Source organism: Channa argus, chromosome 1 (assembly GCF_033026475.1).
Source record: "Channa argus isolate prfri chromosome 1, Channa argus male v1.0, whole genome shotgun sequence".
Classification (NCBI taxonomy): Eukaryota; Metazoa; Chordata; class Actinopteri; order Anabantiformes; family Channidae; genus Channa; species Channa argus.
Window position 1 is genome coordinate 34,172,362 of NC_090197.1, and position 11,590 is coordinate 34,183,951.

Sequence of the window (11,590 nt, forward strand, 5' to 3'; positions counted from 1 at the left end):
GACAAAGAAAGAGGGAGGCTTCATGTTTGTTCCCTGATTTTAAAAAAAACAAAATTGAACTGAAGGGAGATACTTGAGAAATAAAGTGGACTTTTTAGAATACAAATATTTACAGATGTATTAAAGTGAAATATTTAACTTTGGCTCTGTTTCCACAAGTTTTGGAAGTTGAAAAATGCCAAATTCAGTCTCCACTCTAGAGTATCTACGCAGCCTGACTAACGTGTGATCTCCACCAGCTCTCCAATATGATTCAGTATTATCTGACGAAACTCAAATCATCCCACCTGCCTTTGATCCACAGCTCTTCTTTTTTGTCTTGTTTCTTTGCAGGTGTTGCAGATCTGTCCAAAGGACATGAGAGCAGATATTTGTGTCCATCTCAACAGGAAGGTGTTTAAAGAGCACCCAGCTTTCCGGCTGGCCAGTGATGGCTGTCTGAGAGCCCTGGCAATGGAGTTTCAAACCATCCACTGTGCCCCTGGTGACCTGATCTACCATGCTGGTGAGAGTGTGGACAGCCTCTGTTTTGTGGTGTCGGGGTCACTGGAGGTCATTCAGGACGATGAGGTGGTAGCCATTTTAGGTGAGTTTAGTCCAAAAATTATCCTGAAGAATGGATTCTTACTTAATATATTCCACATAAAACATGTAAAGTACTTTAATGTGTTTCTTTGCAAAACCAATTGACAGAAAACTACTTACTTTATCATAAACAAATGAATAAATATGGATGGAATAATGGGGAAACTGGCCAAATTAAAACAAAAGAAAATCAAAATGTAGTAGGAATAAAAATGCAGCTGTTGCCAGATGATGCCACATTTTATCTGCCAGAACCTTCATTGTTCATCATGTCATTTGTTATGCAGTATGTCAACAAAGTGTTGGAGAGAAGACATGAGACTGTTACATGATGAATCAGTGACTTGAAAAAATGGGTGACAACACCAATCCATGTTTATTTTTACCTAACCGTACTTAACCTAACTTGATGTCTTTGTGCAAAACCAAAACATTAAGTTTGTACATTTTAATCCTGAGTTGTTGTGTAGAGAGAAAAATGTTGTGAAACGGGCCGTCACATTGGTCCCTGGTGCCAAGAGGAGTGCAGTGTTCATAGACTCCTTCCTCCCCATGTGCAGCCACTACTTTAACAAATGATCCTGTTGGTCATATAAGAGGGTGGGGACAAAAAATGATGTTAAAGTTGGAGAACTTGTTATCATTGCCATCAATATGTTTTACATTATTTTCAAAAGGACTTAAAACCTGTGCACTCATCTCTATCTGTGCACTAGACTCTGGTTAACTAAGTTAAGAGTTTTTAAAAAATATAATTCATATTGTTATTTCTGTTTCATGATTTTTATGTTGTATTTTCACTATATTACACTGAGCATTGGGATAAACTTAATAATGGGAATAATGACTGATGTTCATTTGAGGAAAGACATGGTGGAGGCTTTTTTTCCCATTAACTGTTGAAGGAACTGCCCCTATATACATATTTACATAATAAATTATGGATTTTTATTAAAATGGCACAGAGAAGAGTGATGAAGAATGATGGTAATGTTGCTGCTACAGTATTTTCCTCCTGTCTTATCGAACACTTCAACATAAAACCCTCCTTTATTGCATTCACTTTACCAGCTCCTGGCTGAAGGGAAAGCTAAGCCGTTTGGGCCATGTATTCTGCTGAGCTATGAATTCATTGAGGATTTGGACAAGAACTTGTTTGTCACAGATATCCAGTCATCTCTGTAACATTTAACACTGTCTGGCTCATTCATCTTAGTTTCAACCTGATCAAATGCCACAATTCTCTTGTGGTTGGCACACATATTTTGATACTATGATCTCTATGTAACGGCTTTCTAAGTAGTACATCATCTTTATTAATACATAGTATCGAGGATCATTTAAAAAATATCGAAATGTTTTTCATTGTTTCATTAATCACTCATTAACACAATCCCGCACCTTTCGCCATTAATGTGTATTTTATTTTAACACTGAGGCAAAAGTAAAATAGGCCATACGCTGGTATACTTCAAGTTGCCAGGTTTTATATAGAGCAGATAGCATTGACCAACGCCACAAAGCACATTATTTATACTGTAGTTGAATGTAGTCTGACATGCCTGCCTCTAGATAGAGCTTGAAATCTAAAAAAAACACAAGTTGGGAAATACATGAAAACGCAACGATCACTGAAATTCTAGATTTTATACACACTGTTCATATGAGAACACTTACCAGCATGGCATGTGGGTAAGTGGGTCATTTTCATCTACTTCCATCTGATGTGCATTAATTCATTTACAGAAAATAGGGCCCCAACCCAAACAAGTTAGGAAAGAACACAATTAAGAAACAGCCAAAGTATATAAGTGTATCAAATGAGAATGTGAAACTAGAGAATTACAGTATCACCTAAATGTGCAGCAGCCTTTTTTTTTTTTTTTTGCTGTTGGTCTGTTTTGGCTCTCTCAGAATTTAATTTTTGAAACTGTGGAAAAAGCTCAAACCCACTGCAAATTACCTGCTCTGCACCAAACAACTGCCTGCTACTGGCTGGAGAACATACTGGAGCATTTAGCAGCTGAAGAGTCAGATATTCCCCCCCTGGAGTTACTAAAAAGCAAAAACACAAAACAAACAAGCAAAAAAAACAAACTAAAAAGTAAAAAGGTGGGAATTTGTAGTAGGAAAAGCAATTATTGCATGTTTAGTTCTGTGAATCAGATTCCAAAGGGCATGCATTTTTATATAGGGTCCTGATTTCCTAAGAAATATTATTCTGTTGAATAATAAGGTGATGTTTTTTCAAAGAGTAGTGTGGACTGAAATATTTTAAAAGCCAGTGGCCCTCGCTTATTGAATATTTAATAGGGATAAACCAGATCTGTTTCTAAATGTCATGGCATTTCTTTTTATTTGTGAGCACACTAACTCTGCTATTGCACTTTGACCATGATGTAAGGAGGCTGCACTTTTATTTATCAAGATACAGGAAAGAAAATATTTTCCTTACTTTTGGTGCCCTGTAATTCCCAATGATTAATAGATGGGATTACTCAATAAGTTGCCATTGGTTCCTCTTCGCAACAATCAATAGTGTCAGGGTGTACCATTGACCTGGATGGAGACTGTAACACAGGCTGAGGTGATAAACAACTTAATACTATGAATCAATTTCTCATTAACCTAATGTCGCTGTAGACAGAAACAACAGATAAGATGCCTGCAGACAAAATAGAGCATCTAATTTAATGTAACATTACCCTGACTACTGTTTCTCTGCAAGTATGTGATGTACTATAGTTCTAAATGTTCCTAATCACTCGATTTCGTTTTGATATTGGTGATAGTTTAATAAAATTAGACATTAATGAGTATTTGCCATGCAGGTTGTCCTCAGCTTGTTCAAAGTAATTAGATGCTTTCAATCATGTTAAAACAATTCATGAACTTTTTGTAGGTTTATACTGCGTGTGTAAGTACGTCATGGTTCATGATGGGTTTATGATAATGTTGAGCCTTCAAACATTCGTGCCGTACCTCTTTCGAACGTTTGGCTTCAACTGTGCTGCACACGTGATTTGACAAGTTAAACACTAACCGTATGCACTTACTGTAATGGAAGTTTATATGCTGTGATTAATAGATTTAATAATTGTTAAAGCTACAGTGTATAGGTTTTGGGGATTTATAATTTAATAGAATTCTATTCAAAATTGGATCTTATTGTGGACAGGTGAGTTTAAGCCTCCAGTTAAGTCCAACTTACAGCACGGCAGTGGCAGTGCAAATATATTAGCTTCATGAGCGAGGCTAACCTGTATAACCTGTCAGAGATTTTCGATTATTAGCACTGGGTTAATAGGTTTTGCACATTTTTTATAAAATGTGATAATGAGTAGTATCTGAAGGGCTGTGCAGAGCATTGTGGAGCATAGCAGGTCATAGTGGAGCACAGAAATGGAGGGCTGGGTGGAGCAAGCTGGATTATTGTGAGGCTTATGCAATAGTGTACTGTATGTTGTATAGCTTTGATACATACTAGTAAAAATATTACATATTTTATGTATTTATTTCATGTTTTAATAAAATAAAATAATTAAGATTTGGAAATGTAAAGCTACCTATTTGTTGTGATGTTGCTGCTGTATCACTGGTATTAGTTTGTTTTCAAAGTAGATTAGAAGTTTAATAAGGGGGATGCAACATTTTGCACCACTGTAATTATTTGACTGCTACTTCTTTTTTTATACACTTCTTGACCATCTTTGTTGATGATGATGACAGGACATTGTACTAGCTAAACGTGCAATGTTATTTCATTTTAATGTACAGTAACTACTAACTACTGTAAATACACACAATAGGATTCTTTACAGTTTATTTCTTACTGGCAATACAAACATTATATTGTCTTTGGCAGAATAAACTGTTTGCAAATGCTATTAAAAAAATTAGTCCCTTTTAAATACAAATCACTTCAGAAAGGGTTTGTAAGAACAATTACATAAATGCTTGGTTTAAGTAGTTCTTGTTAAATCATTTTCTGTAGCTCTAAGCTACATGTTTTTATTTGCCAGACTGTAAAGAGCTCCTTTGTCTACTTATTTATCTCTCGCTCCGACCTATTTATACTGCAGATTGCAAACGTTCTGGAGCAAATTTATGACCACTTGGAACAGTAGGTGTGAAGGCATATTACAAAGTGAAAAAACTCATGAGTGTTTATTAGTGCACTTTCCATAATTTATGTTCACATTATTATCTAATAGAAAGAAGAGCTTAAGGCTTTTTTTTTTTTTTTTACATTATATTACATTTATAACAGTTATTTACATGGCACAAGTAAAAAAAAAAGAAACATTTTTCTTTAATGTTTTTGTGGAATGACCTCCTGCCTCTGCAGGTAAGGGAGACGTATTTGGTGATGTCTTCTGGAAAGAGGTGACTCTGGCTCAAGCCTGTGCCAACGTCCGAGCTCTGACCTACTGCGACCTCCATGTGATTAAACGGGACGCTCTGCAGAAGGTGCTGGAGTTCTACACAGCGTTTTCCAACCACTTCTCAAGAAATTTGCTGCTGACTTACAATCTGCGAAAGAGGGTGAGTGATTCTTCAATGAGCACCAGGAAAGAACATGTTAAAGATTAATCTGACTACTGTAAGTGTGTATATATATAAATACATCGAGTAGCTATTGCAAAAATTGCCGTTTTTAATTTGTTTGATCTCATGGAAATCTTAACAACTGAAACTTTGAGCAGACAGTAATGACAACAAGGTCCAAAACTGTCTGTTTCTCAAAATATTATTAATTAGATTCTCAGCTGCTTTGGACCGATTTCTCTTTCTCTGAAGAAGCAATTATTTTAATAAGAACTTGAGCTTTTAGGTGAACATCCTGCATCCTGTTTTAATCTTGATGACTAGTTATAATCTCTGGTGGGTTTGTAATGTGCTTTGTAGAGATCACGTTGTAACAAATGTGGAAATGTATAGTCACTGATTTTGTTTCCACAGTCACGATGTTACGTTTACATTACATTTAGACGTTTGGCAGGTCTTTTGGGAAATATGTGCATTCTTCACTGACAGTAAGATATGAAGATTGATGACACAATAGTGTTACTTCTCTCAGCAAATTATGATGAAGATGCTACTTTAATATATATATTTTTTTCATTCAGAATATTGTTAAAGATCAGATCAGTCTGTTCAAGCATTTCATGCTTGTGATAGTAAAAAGATTACACTCTTGAAATCAGTGATGCACCAATAATCATCTCATCACCACCAAGATTGATCTTGTAACCCTTTGGAGGCTCCTAACCCCTAATTTGGGAACTGCTAGGAAAAACTGTACATAAAGTTGTTAAAACTAACTGAACTAATAATACATAAAATATTATCAGCAAAATGCATTTTTCTCCACTTCATTTTTCTTCTGCTTTTACTACTTTACTACTATCCAGTTTACCTCCTTTTTCATGCCTAACTGTACGAACTACCTAACTGAACTTTCAAGATACTTGAGTGCTACAGCCAGAGCTCATACATGTACTACACCCTGAACAGAAACACAGTTCCATTTAACAGTGACCATATATTAAAGCCACTCTCACGTCTTTTCTTCTGAGATGAGCAGCTGTGATCAACAACACAAGTGGAGCTACCAATCATTACCTTGTTCATAATAAGGTTGGCCTGCCCAAGAGAGTAGAAGTGAGATTGAATTGCCTGGATATGAAGAGGCAATCTCATCTGCTGCATTAGTCACTATTCACTAGGGTCCCATGTTTTCTGAATATACAGCTAAGAAAGCTAGAGATGGATTGAACAGACTGTCAAAGCCTGCCTTCAAATGGAGCCTGTGAGATTGTCTCCTAACATAAAAACTCGGGATAACTCGCGAAATGCAGCATGCCAGTATCCTAAACAACTTAGTGGTTTAAGTTATTAGAACTGTGTTGTTATGAGACTGAGTGGAAAAATAGAACGGGGGGGGGTTAGCATTAAGCTAGAGATTGAGAAAAGACACCAGATAAGAAAAAGAAAAGATAAAAAACAACAACTTGGTCTTGAACTTGGACTTATTAGAAAACTTCCACTTCCCACGTTGTGAACACCACATCTGTTAGTTGTTCAAATACTATACCCTTGTCCCAAATATAGCAAACACACCTCCTTAAACAACTCTTCGGTTCACAGAAGCTATTTGACATTTTTGGAATATTTATCCACTTTGTTGCTGATTTTATTGAGACTGATAAACTAGGCTTTGCCATCTCATTGAAGATACATTGGTATAATAGATCTATTGTACCAAGAAATTACATTACATTAAAGTGCCAAACTGGGTGTAAGTAATTTAGAATTGGTGTCCTTATTACTTCCACCAGAGAGCACTGACAAGTTGAACTGTAAGAAATTTATCACAGCATGTCCACTCTGAGCAGTCTGTAGCTATACAGCAAAATGTGATGCTCTGTCTGCAGATGTAGTAGGAGTACACAAACGCAATACTCAAGTAACAGTGCGAGTATGGGCCTAAAAAAGTTCTCCACTTCAAGTACAACTTTAAATCTTTTACTCAAGTACTGAGAAGACTATCTGCATTTAAAATACAAAAGTAAAAGTACTCCACTAAGAAAACAATCTATTTTAAACAAGAAGTGTCAAAGATCACGGTTGGTAAAGGTGGAACTGGGTTTAACCACGTTATGTGCTAATTAGCCATGTTAGGTTTCAACATCCACAGCTTCCATGAGGTTTCGTTATAAACATAAGTTCTTAAAGGCCAAATAATTCTTTAAACTCAGTCTTTGATCTAGTTTCATGCTTCGATACTGCCGTTTTAGTCAAGACTTTTATATTCCCTTGTAGATCGTCTTCCGAAAGATCAGTGATGTAAAACGAGAGGAGGAGGAGCGACAAAGGCGTAAAAATGAAGCCCCTCTAAACTTGCCACCAGATCACCCAGTACGAAAACTTTTCCAGCGCTTTCGACAGCAAAAGGAAGCTCGCATGGCGACGGAGAAACCTGAACTGGATGAGCACGATATAGAGAAAGGTCCCATGTACGTGGACATCCCTGTAGCCAAAACAGCCATTGCGACCACCAGCATTGTCACAGTAACTGAAAGCCCAGCGACACCCTCATCTTCAACGCCTTCATCTTCATCACCTCCCAGCAGCACCTTGGCAGACAAGGCAAAGCTGCAAGTGCCACCTCCCATTTCTTTAGTAGGATGTCGGCCTGCTGAACCAGTTAAAATCAAAGGCTGGGGTCGCTTCAAGGAGTCCCTGGCAAAAGCTGACAACTGGAACAAAGTGTCTAAAGCTGAATCCATGGAGACTTTACCTAAACGGACCAAGGTACATGAATCACAGATGTCTCTAAAGAAGACAGATTCATGTGACAGCGGTATCACCAAAAGTGACCTGCGCCTGGACAAAGTGGGTGACTTCCGCACGACGCCCCAGGAACGCAGTCCAATCCAGCCTCCGGAGACCAGACACACCTTTTACCCCATCCCAGAGCAAACACTTCAGGCCTCACTTCAGGAGATCAAGCTGGAGCTGAAGGACGATTTCAAGAACCTGAACGTTCGTATATCAAGCCTGGAGGCGAAACTCACAGAGGCACTTCAACTCCTCAGAGTGAGGAGATCAAGCGCTGGCTCTCTGCAGCCTCTTTTTGATATTTCAAGGCCTGTTTCACCAGACCTGGACAAAGAGGATGTCTTCTCTTGAAAAATGAACGACTCATCAGGTAATAGTTTACTGTGAACTCAAATGGAATCCTGTAATATCCGAATAACACGGATAGCCGAAGCTGCACTGGGCCCACTTTGATTAGGCAACCTGTGGTCTTTATGATGCACCAGCCTTTATCATACAGTAGGTGTGTCCCTATTGATGACAAGAGATTGTCATGCTGAGAATTCCAGGTTGTATTCCAGGTTTTAGTCTGAACACTTGGAGGTTACATGAAAACTGACAGCTCAATGTTTGTACATACCTTTGATATATTTATCCATTGCACTATAATGGAAAACTAGCGTCAGCGGTTTGATCTCTTTTTGATTCCAAAACCTGTTCCGATTTTAGGTCTCGACTGAAGAAAATAGTTGTCTCCAAAACCGCATGACCCACTGGTGTGCTACTGAGTCAGCTGTATGAAATTCTTTGCATGTGTCACATTTATGTGCCTCAAACCGCAGATGATGCATATTTGATTGAGGCCGTGTGGTGAATCATTAGCATTATTTCACAGCGACGGTGAAAAACGACAGCCTTTGCAGATGTTGAAACATACCGTGGACCTCCAACAACTGATGAACTCTTATTATATCAGCTGCCACAATCATTATGAATTATACATCTCATGGCCAAGCATCTGATTTTTAAACAAATCTTTCAGCAGAGCGTATAATTTCCATAAGCCACAGAGAGATGTGCTTGATGAACAATGACCGCAGTGTTAACTACTGGGGCAGCAGTTAATCTACATCTTTCCTTATCTGATCTGAAATGTTCCTGATTTACAGGAACTGCAATTTTAGATTTGTTAGTGCATAATATCATAAGATAACACTGTCAGCATAAGATCATGCTGACAGTTCCAAATTATGGCCGTGCCCCTTACCTTATTTTAAAACTGTCATATTAATAAAACCATTTTGCATATTAATACAATAATATTTATTTTGGGGTAGAATCCTAAAATTCAACAGTGTGCAGGCTGCCAGAGGTTGGTGCTTGCAACACAGAGTTCGTATTTGAAACCACTTTCAGAGATAGTTGTTGCCCGCTGAGGCACCTTTTCACATTTGTTAGCATGCATGATGTAATGGGTATGCCTGTTTTTATATTCAAAAAACATTATCCCATGACAATTAGGAAGGGATAAAAAGTGTTCAGACACTAGTGTTCAGACAAGTATTTCCAGTAGTATTTCAGGACTCAGATTGCTTTTTCTTTTCTTTTTAAGACCAATATTTGGTAGGTATATCAACTTGTTTCCAGCTAGCACATATTTAAACACATATTTCCCAAAGGCACTACACAGTAGTTGTCGAAAAAAGGCTTAAATTCGGACTTCGTTTCATTTCCAGAAGATGTTTTTCAATCTTCAATCATAATTTAGTTTTCTATTAAGATCAAAATGCTGTACAGGAGGAACAAGAAGAGTGAGAAAACACAACCCCTAAGAAGTCCACAGAAAAAATATGCATCAAAGGTCAAGTAAAGCAGAGCCCTGAGTTCTGGTGTCAAGCAATAATTTCAAGAATAATGAAAGAAATGACTCATTTTTGAAACAGTCAAACTGTAGATTTGTCATTTGATAGACTGCTGACTTTATATGGATTGTTTATGGAGTCCAAAATAAATTACATGCAATCAGTATTAATAGTATTGTGAATTACATCATTTACAATAACTATATTTACACTTTAATTTCTAAAACAAAGCTTTACTGCTTTTTACTATAGCACATTATTCTTTTATGTGGCAAAAATATTTATATTATTATTTAGATAAATAATTTATGTTATCTATTTGAATTTTATGGACACAGCTGAGAGGAAAACACACTGAGGTTTCTGTAGCCTCCATTTCCATCAAAAATTCAGCTTGCTAAAAATAAATGGGCATGTGATCACAGAAGTGAGAAGTTGTTTGGGTTAAAGCCAGTGTTTGTGTCTTTGTGGTTCTGCCTTCACAAAGAATTTTGTTCTTGCAGAGGGAGAAAGCACTTAAATCGTCACGCTGTGTCCTCTCTCTACAGTGAATTCATAAAGCGGCTGCTCACATGAGTAAGGTATTCAGAAATCAAAAGGAAGCAAAAATGAGGCCTGACTGAGGACTTCAGAGAAGATCAGAGGATTATGTAATGACGGGCACAGTCTTTATCTAAGCCACAAACTTAATCAACCACAAACTAGTAAAAAGTGAGTTATTATGACATGATCACTTCAGTTTTTGTTTCATGCCAGACGCCCTACCTTACATGACCCTACCCAAATATTACTGGACTTGGGACCGGGGCTCAGATTCACGCCGTCTTGCACAACTGCAGTGACCGGGGTTGGGCAGTTTGAGGGTTTAGTGCCCAGGCATAGGCACAGGGTTACGCAGCCCCTCAACTGAAAAAGCCACTACTGCCCTTGCATTCCTGGCATGAATGATTTTACTTAATTCCTCCCTAGCAAGGGGGGGGGGTGATTTAGGTAAATATTTACTGTTGTGTTTGCAACCAAGCTTTGTGTGTGTGTGAAAAATCTTCACTCTGCTGACTTTTTTTACTACCTTTTTGGGGCACCTTTGAAGGTCTAATTTGGCTACTTGATGTTAGTCAAACCTGGCAGCACATTGCGTAGAGTACAGTGCATCAACAGCATGCAGACTTGCAATGTAAAAACTGCACATTATGGTAGGCTGTTACAGGGAGCTTGTCCTTTCCCTGCTTCCAGTCTTCATGCAGTGATTTCTGGCTCCAGCACTATTTAATGCTTTTAGAAGGCAACTTAGCCTTATGTATTATGACTATGTGCTGCCATTGAGTTTTGTTAAATTGTTCTAATTGAAAGAAGAGTTGATGCTTTTACTTTTCTGAACACAAGCTGCCAGGGATTGTGAGCTTTAGTGTTAGAAGACTAAACAGCTCAACAATAAACCTATTACATGGAAATGAAAGTCTAAAAATGTTACACTGCGGTGGAACAAAAAAAAAAAAAAAACCCAAACATTTAAAATACTGTCAATGCAAACAACATGATATAATCCGGTGCTGACTGTCATTTCTCTAATTTATGTGATTCAATCATATTAATCACACATGGGAAATATTTATTTTCTTTATCAGATTGTACAAATGAATCACAGAATGTTTTCCTAAAATATTCAGAACTTTAATTTTGAATAACACACCCTATGAATATTGTCTGATATCATGGATGTACTGTTTTCGGTCAGATATGCTTATATTAACACTGTAAGTTTACAGATTATCACTTTATTTTCATAATAAAACCACAAAAAAGATCAAATCTGTTCCAAC

General features: G+C 37.4%; 1 protein-coding gene across 5 annotated transcripts in view; it reads left to right on the forward strand.

The window, feature by feature from the left end:
* kcnh1a (potassium voltage-gated channel, subfamily H (eag-related), member 1a) overlaps positions 1-11,579 on the forward strand; it is a 49,236-nt gene extending 37,657 nt beyond the window's left edge. For all 5 annotated transcript variants that reach the window (XM_067514525.1, XM_067514551.1, XM_067514534.1 and 2 more), the window contains 3 exons: positions 334-586; positions 4,934-5,130; positions 7,411-11,579. In XM_067514525.1, coding sequence (XP_067370626.1) covers positions 334-586; positions 4,934-5,130; positions 7,411-8,280 — 1,320 coding nt within the window. In that variant the 3' untranslated portion in view covers positions 8,281-11,579. The remainder of the gene's footprint in view (positions 1-333; positions 587-4,933; positions 5,131-7,410) is intronic.
* Positions 11,580-11,590: the final 11 nt, after the last annotated feature.